Source organism: Triticum urartu, chromosome 5A, assembly GCF_056163025.1.
Source record: "Triticum urartu cultivar PI428250 chromosome 5A, HENAU_Tu73, whole genome shotgun sequence".
Taxonomy (NCBI): Eukaryota; Viridiplantae; Streptophyta; class Magnoliopsida; order Poales; family Poaceae; genus Triticum; species Triticum urartu.
The window spans coordinates 672,757,762-672,778,201 of NC_141877.1; the positions used below are offsets into that span (position 1 = coordinate 672,757,762).

Sequence of the window (20,440 nt, forward strand, 5' to 3'; positions counted from 1 at the left end):
AAAAACGATCACCAGATATTAGGGTCCAAACTTCACTGGTGACGATGTTTCCTATTCATAGATCTGCAGCTTGCGTGAAGGGAAACGTGGTGCCATGTGCGAAACGTACAAATAGTCTTCAGACACTACAACATACGAATATTATTGTTTTCCGTCAAAAATAAACTGCTTTACAATTGTTGCATGATATGTTTATTGCTCAGGGTTTGAAAGACACTTTTCAACAAACAACAAAGTATGATACGACAAACACCTGATTTTTACAAATATAATATGAGTAAGTACCTCTAAGGGCTAATATTTGCTGATGGTTAAAGGGTTCACCACAATCTTCACAGCACAATATCCAGTATGATACAAAACAAATATCTGTCAGCAAGCGCACATCAACCCATCAGACCATGACAAGCAGCCATATACCATTTACAAGAAACTAACTACATTAGTGGCCGCCATCAGAGCCATCATCCACTGCCTTTCCAGCGCCTCCACCGCATGACTTTGCGACCGACTCAAACAGCTGCTTAATCTCAGGTGCGCAGTGTGTGAAGGCTCGGTTCCAAAAGTTGTAGCGTGGGTTCTAACAGAAAGCAACAATGCCGCATTCATTAGTCACCATTGTGGTGATGGATTTCACCAAACATGAATAAAAATGCAATTTTTTTACAAAATACCTTTATCAGCTCGATGAAGGTGATGAGTAATCCCCAGGGGTGAGGACGGTTCACTATCAGCCGTTCTAAGAGAACCCTGGTTACCTGCTCCTGGATATGTTCCTGCAAATTCCAGTTCCAGCTCCTTTGTTAGTTAGGAGAAACGAAACAAACTAGATTCATACTCGCTTTGCATCAACTGAAAAATACCTGGGCAGCTTCAGCAAATAGATACAGAATGATGAAGGAGAAGTAGTGTGTGTGGCTATTCGGGTAGCGCAGTTGGTTAGCAATCGCATTCAAAAATAGGTAGCGCCCCTCTGTATCCAAGTTCGTTACAAGATATCTGAAAAATTCAGTCGCTGTTTCGATCTGAAAAATATCCATTGTATTATGGTTAATCTGCTGTGCTGACGCAGATGCATTTGCCTTGTTCGCTTGCAATTGTTGCACCGCCTGAAATTTTATTTCCAAATAGCAGCTTAGAATATGACATATAACAAATAAAAGAAGCAGAATGGCAAACTCACAACAAACTAATTAAACAAAAACGAGACAGAAGATTACTGTTATCCTATATTAGAGAAAAATAAGAGAACATGTAAGACAAGAGGAAGAGGACAACCTCAAGTGTGCGGAAGAAATTTGCGGTGGTTTTTTCTTAGGAAAGAAGAATTGGTCTATGAACAAGTACTCAGAAGTAGCAAGTCCCTACTGGTAATTCCACCGCATGAGATAAAAAATATACTCACTTGGATGCCAATGTAGAGAACAAGCGAATTCATCAGAGGCACATTGTAGCGTGTCCCAGCAACATTAGCTTCATTCTGAGGCAGCAGCAATTTTTGCTTCAGATCATTCAAAAAGGATGAGCCTTCTGGTCTCTGCACAATACAAGTGAAGATTCAACAATGCTGTAAAATGAGGGTCCCAGACAACGCAAGCAATTCATTAAGCATATATAAATGCCATCACCTTAAGATACTCATCGACATCAGCCTTCATATGCTTTGACTTGAGGGCACCATCGACATCTGACATGATTCGTGGAGGTAATGAAATTTCAGCTAGCAGATCAATCTGCCACAGAAACAAGAGTCAGATATTGTCTGAAATTAGGAGAATGGAAGGAACTTTTATGTCTCTTTAGATAGACCTTCAAGTTAGGAGTAGATGGGTCTGGAAGTCTCATGTTGCGCGGAAAAGCACTAAGAATGACATTGCGCATTTGAATGCAACTGGAAGGGATCACGTCACAAAAACTGAAGTGATAATCACACAGAAATTCAGGAAAGTCATGGAGTAGTACAAGCAGCACTCTCATAGTTCCTTTGTACATAAGGTGCACCTAAGTAAAACAAACACAACAGATATAAGAGGTGGCTCATAATTACTTGAACAAGACAAATGCGAAAAGTGATTGGAAAAGGGGGATTAACTGGTTCTAAAAGGTCGGCAGTTCTCAAATACGGTTCCATGAATTTGAACAGATCAATAAGTAGCCGTTGGAAAAAAGGCCACCCTTTTTGTGAATTGCCCGTCAGCAGTCTTGCCATGAAGGTTCTATGACTCACCAACTCAAGCCAAGCAAAGCTGCAACAGAACAGTGTTAATCAGATTACCAAAATATTACCAATACAGATTTCAAACAAAGTACAAATCTATAAGTGAACATTTGAGGTTTAGCTGCAGTAAAAAACCAGAAACTATCAACCACTATTACAGGATTTTGGTCTGACGACAACAAGGAGAAGCAGGCATGTGCACATAATCCAGAGAGGCTGGAGGCTGCACCAAGGGGCAGCAGCAGTATCATCTATATAGTTACCCTAGTGTAATTTTCTTTATTTTTGTCAAGTCATCTTATTATTTGATTAGTTAGATAAGACAAACACTACTAGGTGACGCCTGCTTTATTAAAAGGCATTGGGCTGGTCATCTTGACGCAAGGTCTTGTATCCAAATAAGAGCCATGCTGTTTTGCTGGCTGCTACTCCCTCCGTTCCAAATTACTTGTCGCAAGTATGAATGTATCTAGATGTATTTTAGTTCTAGATACATCCATTTCTGCGACGAGTAATTTGGAACGGAGGGAGTACTTGAAAGTGAGCACCCTAACCAATCCTGATAGCTAACCAACCTTGTGCATAACAGCCGCACAGCAAGTAGAGTACAAGGACAATTGAGTTGACCTTTTGATGTGGGACTGTGAGTTAACATTATTACATAATCAATGCTGTACAAAAGAAAATTTTAACGAAGCACTTAGAGAAGGAAAATCTTCAAAGATACGCAGGGGGACGGGGACTAGGATATAAAGCACATTGAACTAACAATCTTGTATGGTGCCTAAACTACAATGATTCAGAAACATCAGATGACATAGCATGTAGATATTGACATAGGATGGGTAGATTAATAAGTGAGCCAAAAGTGATGGACAAACCTCATGCTAGGAATTCTCGAGGGTTGCAGTACATGGAATGCATTTGCAAATGCAGCCAAAACCTGATATATACCAAAAAAGAGAGTTATATTCCTCCTGGTACAATAAATAATAAACTAAAATAGTTCCTGGTACAAAAAGAATAAACTATACATAGTTAAAAACATGTGTACCTGGAAATTAGCTCCATCATGATGGAGTTCAGAAGTACTAAGGTCATTCAGCCAATTGATAAACAGCCGAAAGTATGGTCGGGGGTTAAATGAAGCTTTCTTCTCTTCAGCATCTTTCTGAATGACCCTAATTGTCACTGACAATATCTGGACACATTGAAAACAATTTAACTTCAGTACTTCCAAGTAATTTGAATGAAAGATTTTTGAAGTCCAACTTCTGAATCCAGAATTTGATTCTACATTCTTTAACTAGTATAGGGCAAAAGGTTATCACTGGTTTCTAGATACTGACCTTGGGAAGAAGGCTGCCTTTATTTGGTCCTATTTCCACTGAACAATTCTGAAGACAAATAATAAGAGGAATTAGTATCCAGGATAATAGAGATTAGAGAGCATAATCTTCTGTGCATGCCGTCAAAAAATTGTGACTTCAACTATCTTTTTGACAAACATAACTTTCCACGTTTGAAGTTATCCCCTGTGGCTAGCTATAAGCGAACTTTTTAACATAAAAGGGAGTGTGGATAAATTTGCTATAAGAAACAGTGATAGTAAAGCCCTGTGAGTGATTTGACCAAATAATCCATACTGAAAAACAACATCCAACAGTATCCAGGGCAAACAACAATTCAGCTGTACTAAAGAAACAGAATGCTACATAACTCACAGAATACATACATAAAATAAATCATTATGAACTCGAGTCCATTTCTTGAGGTACGTATATGCATCAAGTTATACAACATGTCACTGGAAAAAAATAAACGAGGGAAGAATACATGATAGGCAAATAAATCGATCACTGCATTCTGCTCCTATAAAAAGCCTGTTTATTTTCTGTTTCATTAGCAGGGACATTATTCACGTGCCAGTTCTTGCTCACAAACATAACAAGTTGACAGCTACAAAAAGAATGAACCTTTAAAAATTCCATATTCATCCTACAACAATCCTAAACCATACACGGCAGACTCCAAAGTAATACGGAAGCATGTGTACAAAATAATTTTATAGATACCTTTATCACCACAGACACAAGCTTCGAATATGAATCAATGGGGAAATATGATATATGTGATGACTGCTGAGACAATCCACCAGGAGCATTAATTTGCTCAGAGACTAGAGAGTGTGCAACAGCAAGTTCCTGATTGATTCAAAAATTGGCATGAAAGTAACAAAAAAAGTAACACACACAGACAGAGTATAATCTACGAGTAGAATAATCACCGTGAGAATTCGGAAGAAACGCTCAGTGAATTCATCTCCCTTCAGCAGGCCAATATGTTGCAACTGCATAACATAACGACTATAGGCCGCATCACTAGCATTTGGATGATCACATATTTGGCACCACTCAGAAAATAGGTGTGCAACCTGTGAATCAACCAATATAATGCATCAAACTTCCTAGCATATACAATTCATTCTGATGTGTAAAAATGGACCTTTAAAATAATATGTTACACTGATATTTTTCTACACTGTAAGAATAAAATTATGTTAACAAAACCAGATGACCGATTTAAACCAAAACTTGTACTGTGGTTAGGCACTACTTAAGTTAACTTGCATGTCCAAATTATCAAATGTAGAAATAAGGGGGTATCAGAAACACAAATAAGCATCTAAAGCCTACATATAGCAAAGAAAAATCTTACTGTTATATCCTCAAGATTCACATGAATCAAAACAAAGTTCTAGTAAATATTGCAGAATTCATAGTTTATGCTACTGAACAAGTTCCACAAAAGATACCTGGTCTTGAAAAGCAACAGAATCAGCTACAGTGGCGTCGTTAACACTGTTTTCCTCTTTGTTTGCCCGGTTAGGTAGAACCTACAAATTTGCAAGACATGTTTAGATACAATCGAGTCACCAACTGCGTTTACCTACGAGACACATTGTGAACAAAAGACACCTGATAGTTGAGATCATTTTTAAATGTGAACAAAAGACACTTGATAGTTGAGATCATTTTTAAATGTGAACAAACAACACTTGATAGTTGAGATCATTTTTAAATGTGGCCTAACCTTTTTATCCTTCCCAAAAGCAAAACCAGGAGCATTGTTAGCATTATTCCTTGCAATCTCATTCACCTGTTGCATCAACTCAGGTGAACCTGGCCTCCTTGAAATCTGAAACCCAAATGTATAAGAGTGAGCCAGATTTTGAAATGTACTGAATCTGATCTCCATTTCGAGTAACTACCTTCAATATCTAGCTGTTGTCCAAAATTTGTAATTTGTTTGGCAAAAAGAAATATTTTTTGGATAGAAATATTCAATCAGAAAATACAAAAATTGTCCTTGGTTGCCAGAGCATGCTCCTGGGGGCAAGACCAACGGGGCAACAACTGAATATATAGAGCAGCTCAGAAAATCAGTGCACCTTTGATAGCACATCAACAACATCCTGGAGTTCTGAGATACTAGCAGAGTCCTGAGTAATCAATGTCTGGACAAGTGACATGGCAAATTCTGTTGCAATCTCTGAGGAGAAGAAACATTTGGCAACCCAATTAATAGACGAAAATTATACAAGAGGCACAGGTCCGGTATTTGTGAGGACTATGAACACAGGAAGTACTATATACTACAAAACAAAACAATTCAACGTACTGTTTCTTCCACCGTCAATTAGCTTTGCTAAATGAACATTGTACTCTTTGACATCCAGCAAATCAGAACGAATAAGGGCAAAAATGATTTCACTATTAAACTTCTTCTCATCGTCCAAATAGATTACCTGCGCACAAAAAGTTGACAAGACAATTAAAAAACTTGTCTGTGAAAGTCCCCAACCTGAGAACTGTGGAACAAATCACAGCAAACCAAGAGCCCAATTGATAAACTCCGTTCCTGAGAATTAAATATCAATAGGTGATCTCTGTCGCACAAGGGTTCAAATATGCTGCATAAACCTCTGTGCCAAGTGCTAATTCCAAAACGGAACTAACGGTTGTAATTTGTATCGTTAGTACGTTGTTTATTAACTGAATATTGTTTGGCAGCCCGCTCGCTCTTATGCACAACTGCATTACACTAAATTATCTCACAAGACATACCAGACATATTGCACACAAATGCAACTAATAAATAGAAGCATAACAAATTTAAACACGGCATTCAGATGAAATTAAGGCTCATTGATGGATATACGAGTGACATAGACCTTTGGATCAATAACAACAAACTACATTGACGTAGTACAACAAAATGAATTATGGAAAATCAGGAAAGCGAAAAAAGGCAACTAAAACAAAGGGTATATGCCATAAAGAAACATACGGAATTTGTTAGCTCCTTGACAACAAGCTTGCATACATCTCTTATCGCAACTAAGGTTGCTAGAGACCACATGACAAAACCGCTATTTGATGTGTTGTCATACAAACTTTTGAAAACCTGAGACCAAAGACACCAAGAAAAATATGTTAGAAGAACAATTGACAGAGTATTGTGAATAACAAATGACCATGATTTACCTTTTGTGCAACAGCTAATGCAGCCTCATCCCGGTTAACACATTTGAGTAAGATATCAGGAACTTCCGCTACAACAGACTGAACAAGAGAACACAATGAAGAAGACATGTTAGTAACAATTAGATAAGGTATATGAGTCTTTAATATACTAAACAATGAAACCATGCACGGTGTGATTAACTTCACAAAATGTTACAGCGACAGATCGATGAGCTGTTTGGTTCACAGCAAATATTGCCTAAAAACACAGTGGTGCACCACACTCGATAGTTCCTACACTTCTTAGTTGCTACACGGGATGATGACATATTGTTTCTCTTGCCACAGTATTCACACCTATTGTTTTGGTTCACAACACAGGACTACAGGAGCAGTGGCAGAGGCCACACGTTGCCTAAAGTGGAAGCACTGAATTCCTACAGAGTAGAAGTAATGAGGGAAGTAATGAGGGTTAACCTGGATTTCCACATCTTTACCATCCTTGGCAATCAAGACTTCCAGCTGGAGGGTAACAACAAATCAGTTAAGCAAAACAGAGATATGTACATGGAATTGAGATTTTAAATCAGAAAGTACAGAAGGTCGGAATTTATAGTGAAGTTCAAATTATTTACACTATGAGATATATAAACATAAGAAACAAAATGAATGCAGATCGCTCTGCACCATCACAAAGACATATCAACAATGTGCCACTGAAATGTGGGCCCACTTGACAACCCCACATGTACGTGATGGCATCTTCAAAATGAAACTAACCTAAATATTTCTATCTACTGTTAAATAAATAAAGAGTCTCCAACAAACCAACTACTAAAGAGTCTCCAACAAAAATGAAGCATGGCACAGGTGACAAAGAAGCACGTGTGGTGTGGGCAGTCTGTAGACGAAGCACAAAGTGGAGGCATATACATGCCTAGGCAGAACCAGACTAGTGAGCCAGTTTATATACTCGTATCCGAAGCGAAGAACAGGGCTGCTTTGGTTAGAAACTAAGATAAATTATCAGATACATTCAACAAAAACTCCACATGATAATAATAAAATTAATAGAACATATGATAACAAGTCCTAAATAAAAGACAATAGAGTTACTGACTCACATGGCTAATACATTTTAAAATATAAGGTGTTTTCTGTTATTACCCAGACCTGTCTGTTATATGTTGGCCTTTGGATCATAGAATATAAATTTAGGTATTCATTCTGATAGAAAGCAGCCATCAAATCATGACAAAATTGAATGATAGTTCATGTGTTGCTGATTATCAGTTCGCATATATATATCTCCAAATTTACCTTTTGTGAAACCTGTTCGTATCTCTCCATAGCATCACCAGTGCTCAAAGTATCAGGTAAACCAGATCCTAGATTGTCAGAAAATGTAGCTGGAGGTGGCGTCATAACATTTAAATCCTGGTACATGATTGAAACAGGTTTCAGAAGTCTGTCATATATCATGTACACATGAAGTGAAGAAGAAATGTTATGTTGGTCGTGACCATTATTCCACCCGCAGGTAAGTCATTAGACATCAAGGGTGGAGATGTGGATGCATCACCAATGGTTCCACCAAGCCAGCCAGAAGAGTCGCTGATCCCAACTTGAGCAGGAGAATCACTACGAGGCACAAGGTGTTCATCAATCTAGGGATAGCAGTTCGAGCAAACCACATTTCAAAACCAAAAGGTACCAAAGTATGTGTACCTAGAAAGTTGTGCAGCGCCAGGAATCAATTCCTCATACACCAGCTCTGTAGGCTGAGTTAATGTAAGTGGAGCTGTTTGAGCAGACAAGAAAGCACTGGAAGCTTGTGCTAAACTTGGGCTGTAAGCTCGAGGTACACCAAAATTGCTCGATACAGCAGCTGTACCAGAACCTGCAGCACCAACACTTTGGCCATGACTCTGCCATACATGACCAAACTCCTGAAATCAACAACACAAGATGCAGCTAGTCACATGTACAGTACAGAAACATCGTGTGTTAATTCCAATTGACAATTTGAAGTCCTGGTGCTACACCTCATATACTCGTTGTTGGGCAGGAGACTCTGCCTTGGTATGGAATACTTCAGGTACAGGGGCAAATGGACCTTGAGCATAAGTAAAAGAGTCATAATATGTAGGACCAGCTGCCTCTCTTTTCTTCCTTTGTTGTGAAAAGGATTGAGTTATTTCACCCTCAATCGAATCAACAGCCTGCAAAATGGCGTACATGTCATGAGGCAGTGAACTTGACCAACTTCGCGATTGTAGCTCATTGTTGGCAAAATGCTAATGGGGACATGCTCAGGGTGATTAGAAAAGGAGAGGAGGCAAGTTCCACAGTATGAAAGTAAATCACTGGTAGATATTGGCACTCAAATTGCTGAACTAGACTATAGAAGATCACATAATGCATGGAAACTCAAGAAAATGTGTCTAGACTTTTAAGAAACAGCAAATAAAGTATATGTTACTGTCTTGTTGAGTAGGACAAGGGACACGATAGCATGTCAAAGAGCTACCTTGCGCGCCGCTACAGACTCGATACTTGCACAACCAAGATCCAAATTGTCGTTGATCAGAACCTGTACTACTTGCTCAAGAGTTTCGCTGTTGCTAGCAAGGTTTTGAGTAAGGCTTCGGAGATGAGACAGTAGCGCAACACGAAGCGGTTCCTACACGAGAGGGAAAAGGAAATAATATAATAGGTTGCACAAAAGATTAAAAACAATAAAAACAACCACAAGACAAAACAGAAGAACGTCACTGCTTATAGGGCTTAAAAACAAGCAAGAGGTACCTTGCAAGTAACATGGGCTAGACTTCCAGCTAATGTTCCGACCATCAAACGAGCCGAGCGATTTGCGGCACTGTAATCAGATTCCGTTGCATAATCCTTCAGGAATTAAAATATCAGTAACATAACAACAATTTCACTATGACAAAAAACTTTGAGAAAGAACACAAGGAAACCTTTAGAATAATTTCTTTTGTAGTTTTGCTTGCTATTGAGACACTTCTTTCAATGACCGGGAGTATTATCTCTTTGATAGCCTTATCCAAAGCCACACCCATGATTCTATGGAATAACAGGAGTTTATCAGCTAGTCAAATCCAAATTGTGTCAGATATTTATGTTTAGAAGCATCAAACATACTTGCTGAACTGCAACTGTGAGCCAAAAGGCAAAAGTTTTGAGCTTATTTTGAAGCGTATCTCATCATGTGGAATCAGCGACAAAAGCTGCAAACAACAGATGAGAAATTGCACAATAACATATAAAATCTAGTAACCCAGCAAAAGATGGGTGAAAATGGTAGCATGGCACACCTGAGTTAGAGAGAGTGGCGATGGCGATAGTGATACTAATGGTGTTTGTGAAGATGAGACCTGGGTCAAGGTGTGAGAGGGAACTTGCTCAGGCATCATTAGAGCAATTTTATCATCCTCCACCATACTGTTAGGAGGGAGACGAACAGGAGCAGTATACTGCATGCATAAAAAATGTGTAAATATAATAGAACAAGACTGCACCCCCTAACATGATTGAATTGATAACGCATGCCCAAGCCATCTTGACTCACCAAAGTTGGAAGGCTCAGGGTACGGGAAGTGCTATTGACCTCAGGCTGCAGGTCTACATGTTTTATTGGGGGGTTGACACCTGAAGAGACTTCTGCAGCCACTGGGGTTTGGGACGAAGCAACATCTTTGTTTGAAAAATCTGGGTTTCCCTCAACTTCACGTCCTCGATCTTTAAGAAGGGAAGTCGGTTTCACATCTTTCATGTCCACACTGAGGTTCTTAAACAGGACCTAAAATCCCACATAATAAGAGTTATAGAGTGTAACAATAGAACAAAAGATAGTCAACAAGACAGTCTAACCAAAAAAGTTGACAACCTCAATGTCAAATTTTAGATTCATCTTCAGGTTTGGTAGATTATAGATCTCAGAAAGTAGACTAAGAATTCCCATTGTCCACGGATTTGGAGGACGATATGCTATACTTGAATGGCAAGGTTCGAGAATCTGCAGAGCAAGCACTGGTCAGATACCAGGCAGCATGTTTTATACAAATGAGAATGCTGCAAATACACACCTTTGAAGTGAATGGAATTACAGCAATCATAAGTCCTCTCTCATAAGCCTGAAATGATAATTTCAAAAGATTGTCAAGCATAATTGCTTAATACCACTTGGCAGAATCACGCCACCGATACATGCACGCAAATATAGGTAAAATGCAAGTTTTAGAAATAAATAAGACCCAAAACAAGTCAGGCATGGCCGAACGGTCTGTAGAAGGGAGGGAGAACTCAGAAACTGAACTCAGCAAAGAATATTTGGCAGAGTATGCAGTCAAAAAAGATCTAAAATGCAGAATCTGGTACAAAACAAGTACCTCCACAATAAGAGATTTCGGGTCAATTTCCTTGGCTCTTAATGTCTGGTTTCTTCCAATGGTAAATTTTCCCAACCAACTGCCCAAATTTTTTAGCAAGGAACGTTCCTCGGAACTAGATTTGATAAGATCTGATCTTAACAAAACCTGCACAGGAAAATCTTAAGGTTCAACAAGCTTGTTTTATGGTCAAGGCAGAAAAGGTAGACAAGTTAGAGTGACCACAACCTTGCAGTTCTCATATGTAGCTTTCAGCATCTCCTTACTCAAGGATCTTGAGTTAAGTTTGTCAAAGAATTTCAGGTATAAATCATGAAAATTTGGCTCGATGCTTGCCCTGCAAAGATGGACATGGAATTAGTGCTTCAACGTTAGAAAAACTGGTGCAAAAAAGAGAGGAAATGAATGGGTATTGTACCTTTTCATGACCATGTACTGTGCAAACCAAGGATAATATTGTTCCTGAAGCACTTCATTAAATTCTTTCGCCTTGGCTTCCATATTAGAGGTGGATATATTGTTAATCATAAACAAGATCTTGTCCTGAACTTCAGATGGGGGAGTCTAGATGGAGAGGAAAATCAATTAGCCCAACCACATTGTGTATTCTCCCATGAGAGCACACCATGGAAAACAATAGTGATACGCCAATACCAACCTCAATTGGATTATCTCTTTGCTCCGCTGCAGCTACAAGTGTCTCAATATTTAAAGCATTTCCAAATCCCGTAGTGTAGGAATGTTGCCGGGGCAAAACTATAAAAAGGGACCAGAAAATAATTCATGGAGCGGTAGCATAGAGATTATAGAACAAATAAAATGTAATCACCACTCTTCTTGTGAAAATAACAAGTAATCAAGTCACCTGTCGAGGTATTCCGGGGGCGCAGAAAACTAGTGGAATGAGCACTATTTGACATGCTCATAGAGTGAGCTAATGAAGGTGGAACAGTAGTCTGCAATTGAATATTTTCACAGTAGGTCAAAGAGAGACAGTTACTGGTGGCTAAGTTACACAAATAACATAAAAGAAAGAAAAAAAGATCAGAAACCAGCACTGCATCCAAGCATCTCACTTTTGGAAATATGAACAGGCAAGGTAACAGGAAAGCATCTACTCCCTCCATTCCTAAATATTTGTCTTTTTAGAGATTTCAAATGGACTATCACATACGGATGTATATAGACATATTTTAGAGTGTAGATTCACTCATTTTGCTCTGTATGTAGTCACTTGTTGAAATCTCTAGAAAGACAAATATTTAGGAACGTAGGGAGTAGAAAATCTTTAATACCCCCAGATGCCTTAGAAAAGTACCTTTAAATTAAAGGCTGAATCAGCAGATGCTGAAGGAACCGAAGGCTGACTAGGTAAAATGCTCTTATTCTGAGAGGTGCCGATGGAGATCTTGGACCTGTCTCCAAGGACACTTGGTTGCCTTTGCTGCAACGGGTAAGGTGTCCTTCCTAGCTGAGTTGGAGATGTACCCATTAACTGCCATGATGGTTCAGATGCCTAAAGAAATCCAACCATGTCAATGATGAAAAGGGATTAGGTCACAGCAGAACATATCAAAACAGTAGGAAAGTGGCAGGATCTTATTATCCTGAAAATTGCCGAACAATACATTCCTGGTGGCCAATCCACCTTCAGTTCCGATTCAACAGTTGCCAAGATTATTTACCCTCATTTAAGTTTTTGTGATGATTTACCTCCATGGCTTCAATAGATGACGATCCAGAAACAAGCTGCTCCGTAGAAAGCAAGTTGCCAGCGTTGGGCTCATTTTGACTTGATGAAATTCGGGCAAGTGCTCGCTCAATTGCAGAGACCATTTCAGCATGAGTAGCTCGAAGATGTGAAATCTGCAATATGTGATTGCAGTACTGTGGCCACTCTATTACACGATCCATGAATTGTTCCAATGCTGTCGTACCAAACATAAACATCTGCATCCAAATAACACGATCAGGACTACAGATTGCACAGATCAGTGAACATATGTGGATACCAAAATAAAACAGATTTGAGCTACCTTTGAATCAACAGACTTGCGTAAGGCATCAAGAACAGCGCGTAGAGCAATCCCAAGTCCGAGGTGGGCCACAAGTTCATGTTTGATAAGGGATCCTGTTTCAAAAGATGGAATTGGATTAGACAACAGCACAATTGAGTGGAGCAGATGATGACTTTTGCGCCTCAGCTGAGCATGTTCCAGGCATATAGACTACTAATGGACTACTATAACCTTAATTCAAATCTTGATGTAGCAGAAACAAACAGAGTGTGGAACACTATTGTACGTTACAGGCAACTAAACATGGATCCATAATGAAATAACGTAGAACATGTGGGCATTTTGCAGTCAGAGAGTTATCATAACCCCCATAAAAATACAATGCAACCTAAGCTTGTATTGTTTGGATAGCATCAAATAGCAAAGTAATATAAGGTCTTGATGGAAGAACGTGTGAATTGTTCTAACCAAATCTAACACAGTTAAAGCCTAAAACACAGCAACCCTTTCAAGCTGTAATTTTCAAGACTGGGTAGTAGATCTGTACTTGTGTGGAAAAAGATTATGTTATATCAAGCCCAGCTAAGTCACGAGCAGTTTAAGCAACAAGATAGAGAACCAGAAAACAGTGCTTTAATGAGAAAGGTAACCTCAGGTCACGATTCAATATAATAAGTGGCTTATGAAGGTGTAGCAAAGTGAAGATATACTTACCAAATAGCACAGCAGCTAGTTTAAGCTGCTTATCCGGATACTTCGTAAAGAACTTGTATTCCTCAAACAGATTTGAGATCATACAATTAAAAATTGATTGCTCCCTGGAAATCCATAACATTCATGTAACCCATTTGTCAACAACTATCAGTGCAGGAAAAACTTTGCTAGACGAGGTTGGAGAACAAACAGAGCATACTAGTTAGTGGCGTGTGTTTATCATCTCATACAACGTTGGCAAAACAAACTTTGGAGGAAATAAATGCAGTCAGTGGTTCAATCAGAAAACTTCTCAAAACAATCAATGTTGCGCGGGCTGTCTATCCAAAACTGAACTAAACAAGTTAAAATAACAATAATTTCTAGAAAGCCAGATAACTAAAAGACAGGATGGTGTAATTAAATCATGTCCTACACTGTAAAAGAGACCAATAATATTGTATTTCCGTGCTTGGGTTAGCTATAATCTTGAATATCCAACACTTCAGCTTATTACCATCAGTTGCTTGTAAGTTCCTTGTGCATACAGTTTTTTGCAGTGTTTCTATGTGACTACGTAAACCACAAGTTGAGTTAAACAGGCAATAACAAGTCATTTTCAAATTGATCTCAGAAATGCACCTCTTATCTGGAGATTCTTTGAAGCGAGTGAGCATTTGTATCATCACATCAATGTTTATCTGTCCAGAAAACATCTGGTGAAAATACGCATTTGCTTCTACTTCAACATCATCTGAACCTCCCTCCGAGGTAGGTATGTCCCTTGCTACAGGACCCTGATTTCTCGATTCATACAGAGCACACAACTCCCTTAGTTCATCCGAGAGTTGGTTGGATAAGAGCTGTCCCAAGTGAGACTGGAGAACCTGCAAATGCGTGTGACAATATTTACGAGTCGCAGAAAGATAGAGCTACTAACAAATTGCAGAAGCACAATAACCAAGAATCGGTCAAACCTTTATAAAGGGAGGACAAGCTTCCCAATACGTGTCCACAACACTAAATTGAGGTTGTTCCGCGGTACCCTCTACTGCATAAGATGCGGCATTCATAGCTTCTTTCAGGAAATTAACGCAGTCCTGGGAGTCAGAGCTCAGAGTGTAAATAGGGGAAACTAAAACTTTAGATGGCAATGAAAAGACTAAATTCATTCTTTTTTACTTGTCGCTTTGGACATCAACAGTCTCAATATACTCAAGTTTAAAGAAAACAGTCTCAATATACATATTTGACCACAACTCTTTGAATCACACTTTTAACAAATACATATAAAGTATAAACATTAGCTATACACATCTGAACACAACTCTTTGAATCACAGTTTGGAAAGCATGAATACTGTACTGATTCAAAAGAGATTTTTATGAGAAGCCTAACAATAGCATTTGCAAATGAAAAATAAAGAAATTAGCCATCAAAGTGAAAAAAAAAACATTGACTGCACGCGTACTAGAACGAGATCTAATAAAAATGGGGGCAAGTATTGAAGAATACAATAGCAGATTTAAAACTCCTGAACGAGTATGGAAAATGGCTAAGCATGCACCATCAAGAGATAGTAATTTAGGCATATAATCATGCATATTACCTCGACAAAACCGTCCTTGTATACAGTTAACTTCTCAGTGAGCCATTTCTCAAGATGGCTATGATCTTTCCTACAAGCAGCAGCCACCAATCTAATGCTAAATGCGAATGGAGTGGACTCGAGGACAGCAGATAGGATCTGTTTCAAATGGAAATAAAATGTGGATGAATGACACACAAGATGACAAAATAGAGATAACATTACAACATTACAGTTTCAAATGGTGGCAATAACCAAATATTCTATATCAGAAGTGTATGGAATGATCATCGTGCAAGGTACACCAGCAACATTAATGGTTTCTTTCTTCAGGAAAAGCTTACTATTTGTTGTAGTTGTAAAGAGCCCAATATTACCCCTAACTTCCAGAAATAAAATTAACACTGAAGAAGTTGCAACAATAACTTTGACAACTGTCAATGTTACTGTGTCTATACAAACCTTCAGGTCGTGACACACATCCACAATTCTCAGGAGACAACTTGGATCAGAATGAGCATCAACAAATCCTCGAAGGGTGAGGCATGGGTTAATATGCCAGAGATAATTCACCACATTTCTCTTTGTGGTGTCCTTCAGAATAGCAGAAAATGCACAGGACAGCACTTCAAATTGGAGGAGATTATATGCAGTCTGCATAGCAGAGCATGGGAATTAACAGTAGTAAAATGATTGAACTGAATGTAGCTTGTTAAGTAGGACTAGAAGAATGTCATACGTTGATGTGTCCAAGACCAACAAGTAGGAGTTCAGGGCAATGTCCCAAAGGATAATCGAGCATGGACCGCACCGACACAGTGTGTCCAACTTCAGCAAGCTGGCACAAAACCTCTAGAAGGTCAAGGCAAAACCAAGCATGATTACCTGGACCAAGACTTGCAAAGTCCGGAAGTGCCTACAAGAAATTACAACTGTTAGATGTATGAATTGTACACGATCTTGTCATGAGTAAAGCCACATGTTATGAAAATAGTACCAGCAGCCTCGAACTATGTGCAAATGTAAAAATAGTAGCAGGGGCAGAAATTGCATGCTTTAAAAATGATATCTGGCCTTCTGTATTTGTCCACATTGACCCACAAACAGCATGAAGCGGAAAGGGATCCTGTATTATTCAAGAAATTTGTCAGCCAAGCATGTGTGTCTGTTGAAATGCCTGAAAATGAGCACATATATGTTTACCTTGCAAGCGCGGCCATATATATTCATCAGTAAACAGAAAGCTGCTTCATCAGGAATACTGAAACCCTCATGATCAAGGCTTTCCATAACATGCACCCAATTAGTACTTGGGGCCTACATGGGAAAGAACAACCAAGTTAAAATGCAAAAGCATGAGGCAAAGGAAAAGAATACAGCATGACGATGAGCAAGGCCTCACCAATTCGTTGATTGAATCCACAAGAACATCTGTGTTCCATGTAGTCAATTGAGGCGACTCACTCAAGTGGGTATTTCGAATAGCAGATACGAAGGTTGCATAAGTGTTATGGGCCTCTGCAAGACTATTTTGAGTGCCAATAACTGCCCCGAGCAACTTAGATATTGCCACATCATCAAGAGGCTGAAAAGTGGAAAGTATTTCCTTACACTGTGTGCTGTCAACAGTGCATCCATAACCCAACTCAGTTACTATGTCCGCCATACTTATTTCTTTCCCAATTTCAGAAAGAAGTGACTCAAAGTCATCATTTGTGCTATCCAAGTACATCTCCAAATGTCTGCAAGACACAGAAAATAAGGGGGGTAATATGTAAGTAATCAAATGGACATGAGGTGAACCGAAACGTATAGGTTTTGGCTAGTTAAAGACTAAACACCTTGAATGATTTATTGACTGAACATCATGCTGATCTTTGGGGATGGGAGCAAAAAAAGGACTCTGTCCAACTTCTAGAAGAGAAGCAATGTTACTAAAAGTATCCATATGCTTTGTCAGGCCATCGGTCTGGTGAAGGAAGACGACGATTTCATGAATTTGATCATTTGGTACCGATTGATTAGGATTCAAACACAACTCCTCAATTTGAGCAATTGCAAATTGTTGCCCTGGAACGATGAAAATAAAGTAGATGTCAACAAACAACTGAAAACAGAAGAAGCAACCCTGATACACTCAACACAGAGTTCAACTTCACCACCTACTGTTTACCTTTCAGCTTCATGCCTGAATTATCAGAATCTGACAGCGCAAGACCAATACCGACTTTCTCGGCCGCTGAGAGTTCCAGTGCACTCGACAGAGTCTCAAGGAGGCCATCGGTACCAGTTTTTATCTGCATCAGTGCCTCACAGAAACAAGTGCTAAAAAACGTTTTATCCAGACAATATCTGAAAGTGGCGGATAGAAGATCATGCTTCAACTGCAAGTTTTTGGCCTCCCTGTCATTCAGCAGCACTTCATCCAAACAGACTTGGAGCAGCAAAAGACATCCATCGTGACCATAGTCAACTAACTGCAAAGGTGGAAAGATAAATATATCAGAAAACCTGCACCGAACTAGTTAATTATGTACTTTGCTTGTACGCGGAAATGGTTAAAGCAATAAATTTCTCTCATAAACTGCCGGGTTGTTCACAAAGGCTGCGAGTTGCTTGTGGGCATGCCTATACTGCCCCGCCAACAAGACCACGCCTTGTCTGCAATTAAAGCAACTGATGCGGAGACGGAATCCCACATGCCAGCAGCGCCACGTGCTGCACTCTCAGCCCAGGTGCTGCATCGGCACATCTCATTCCCTATCCCCAAATCCTTCTACATATGTCAAATGGACAGATGGGCCGACCGCAATTTGTATAGCGAGCATTTGACATGACGAGTTCAATTAGAACTAGCTCAATTAGGAACATCCAAGTGTGGGAAATGAATTCCCATTCTATTCTGCTTACTAATTACAGTATAAACGTATCTTGTCGTCTTGCGGCGCGCAAACGGTAGTGATAATATCAGAATTCCGCGAAACGGCCTCTCGGAATCAGCAGCACACCGCGTACAAGGCGGACTCCTGGGCTTAAGTGCTGACCGATTGCCAGGAATTGTAAGCTCGGGCAAACATGCCCTAGCACAAGTGCTCTGGCTTGCAGGCAGGCCCTACACCTGCATACAGAGGGCAGCCGACCAATTCATGGTCCACGGAACGCTGTGCACACCACCGATTCGGAATCTAGGTCACCCAACCCGATAATGTAGCAACGATCACCTACGGACGCACCCCCACAGTGACGAGTGAGATTAGCTGATACGAACCACAGCGGAACAGATCCGGGCGGGCGAGGGGCGAATCGGACGCGCCGAACCGGTCGGCGGGCAGCGGGGGAGCGGGTCTAGGGTTTTATATACCTGGCAGAGCTCGCGGCGGACGGACTCGCGGTCGGCGTCGGTGGCGCCCTGCAGCACCAGCCGCACCTCGGCGGCGACGCCGGGGTGGTTCAGCGGGACCATCTCGCCGGCGGGCAGCGCCGCGGCGGGCGGGGGCGAGAGCGGGGCTCGGGCGGGGGCGAGAGCGGGGCTCGGGCGGGGGCTGGGGGTCGGCTGATGGCCTTCGCTGTTGGGTCTCCGAGGGCGAGGCGCAGATGGCGGAGGGGCGGATGGCCCTCGTGTTGTTTATAGCCGGGATCGCACCCGATCGATCGATCGAAGCCGACCGGCGTGTGTCACGCCGGGTTTGCGTCGATCTATCTTTTCCTGGCCGTCCGGCGGGGGATCGACGGCTCTGCCGGTCGCTGCTGCACAACCGATTTTGTGCCCGTCTGCAGATATGGGTGGATAGATAGGTTCGAGGGCATTCTTTGGCTTTGTGTGTGTATTTTGTGTGCATTTATTGTGTAGGAAAAAGTTTGGTTTGTTTTGTCTTTGATGAGTACAAACTTTCAAATGGATGGTGTTTTACGCACACATGTTTGTCATATTGGGTTTTCTTGATCTTCGTGAACACCCCCTCCCTACCCCCTATGCCGACGGAGGTATGATGGGCGGCGGTGGGTGGGAAGTCAAAGGTTGGGTAGAAGTTAGGTTACACTATGTGGCGATTCATGGACAAACGATGCGGCATTGGCGGTGAGCTACCTATCGAGAGATGATGTAGTGGTCGAGGCTTCGCGAGAATATCAGCTCGTCAGAGAAGCGAGCCGACGGATGCGGGAGGAATAGGGGATGTACACACCCTCTTTATACAAATTGGTGAAGCGGTGTCTGCTGTTGTATACACTTAAACTTGAAGTATACCAACATTAGGTTAGGGTTTATGGGTTGGTGGCCCTCGTGGCAAGCCATGTCGTGCCCAACTGGGTAGCTAGTGGTGGCCATCCCGCTAGTTTAGTTTAGTTTGCCATCGCTGGTATAGATGTCTTTGAAGATAATGCTCATAATTGGTTTGGTTTCCATGTTGATCGAATGTCTAAGCCTTAAATGTAGTTTTCTTGCTCCATGTGACACCCCTGGCGTTGATAGGCAATGGCGATGGCAGTAAGTAGAAGGCAAGGGTCAGGGGAAGTAGATGTTAGGTTGGAGCAATGGTTGTAGGATGGCTACGATCTCCCCTACCGAAAGACATGGCAGTGAGTAAAATATCGCAGTGGTGGTGTTTCAAATGAAAAGTGAGCGGACAAATGTGAAGGGTAGTCGTTGGTCTTTTTTTTGCATTGTATGCGCTCAGATATAAATTATGCATGTTTTTAGAGTTTGTCGATCAGTGCTCGATAGCGACTCTTTTTCTGTTCTTTTCCTTCAAACAAAAACTTCAACACTATTTATTGAAATAGCTAAAACAAAACAAACTTACTCTTCATCTACCTTATTTATATGGGTTGCCTCCCATAAGCGCTTCATTTTCGGTCGATAAGCTTGACCTTAGTGATGATTACTTCTCCTTCGACATGATAATGCCAAGCCCGTAGATTCTAGCCTTTATGATGATACCATCTCCTGCATACATCTCCATCTATTTTTTCTTGGGAAAGTTTCT

The 20,440-nt window shown here is 40.5% G+C and overlaps 1 protein-coding gene across 1 annotated transcript; it reads right to left on the reverse strand.

Annotated features, from left to right (window-relative positions):
- Nucleotides 1-241: 241 nt before the first annotated feature.
- LOC125511555 (uncharacterized) lies at nt 242-19,054 on the reverse strand. Its single transcript, XM_048676958.2, has 51 exons — nt 18,817-19,054; nt 17,629-17,932; nt 17,297-17,525; nt 16,858-17,197; nt 16,659-16,772; nt 16,453-16,581; nt 16,195-16,371; nt 15,918-16,109; nt 15,477-15,614; nt 14,845-14,967; nt 14,510-14,754; nt 13,889-13,992; nt 13,193-13,287; nt 12,870-13,106; nt 12,475-12,672; nt 12,022-12,112; nt 11,815-11,912; nt 11,575-11,720; nt 11,385-11,493; nt 11,157-11,303; nt 10,854-10,901; nt 10,655-10,783; nt 10,337-10,567; nt 10,083-10,241; nt 9,910-9,995; nt 9,726-9,831; nt 9,553-9,648; nt 9,275-9,427; nt 8,790-8,966; nt 8,473-8,693; nt 8,268-8,385; nt 8,065-8,181; nt 7,222-7,266; nt 6,766-6,843; nt 6,569-6,685; nt 5,900-6,026; nt 5,670-5,770; nt 5,312-5,416; nt 5,034-5,114; nt 4,506-4,652; nt 4,294-4,422; nt 3,568-3,615; nt 3,273-3,419; nt 3,100-3,161; nt 2,093-2,246; nt 1,810-2,001; nt 1,629-1,733; nt 1,406-1,537; nt 864-1,109; nt 675-776; nt 242-580 (listed from the first exon to the last, which is right to left on the reverse strand). Exons 1-51 carry the CDS (start codon nt 18,916-18,918, stop codon nt 443-445), a joined length of 7,215 nt encoding a protein of 2,404 aa, XP_048532915.2. The 5' UTR covers nt 18,919-19,054; the 3' UTR covers nt 242-442.
- Between the last annotated feature and the right edge of the window lie 1,386 nt (nt 19,055-20,440).

Coding starts and splice junctions, on each gene's coding strand:
- LOC125511555 (XM_048676958.2), bottom strand. CDS start 18,918: ATGGTCCCGCTGAACCACCCCGGCGTCGCCGCCGAGGTGCGGCTGGTG. Junction 6,844..7,221: donor GTAAAGATGTGGAAATCCAG/GTTAACCCTCAT, acceptor TCTCTTGTTCAG/TCTGTTGTAGCGGAAGTTCC. Junction 3,162..3,272: donor ATGATGGAGCTAATTTCCAG/GTACACATGTTT, acceptor GGTATATATCAG/GTTTTGGCTGCATTTGCAAA.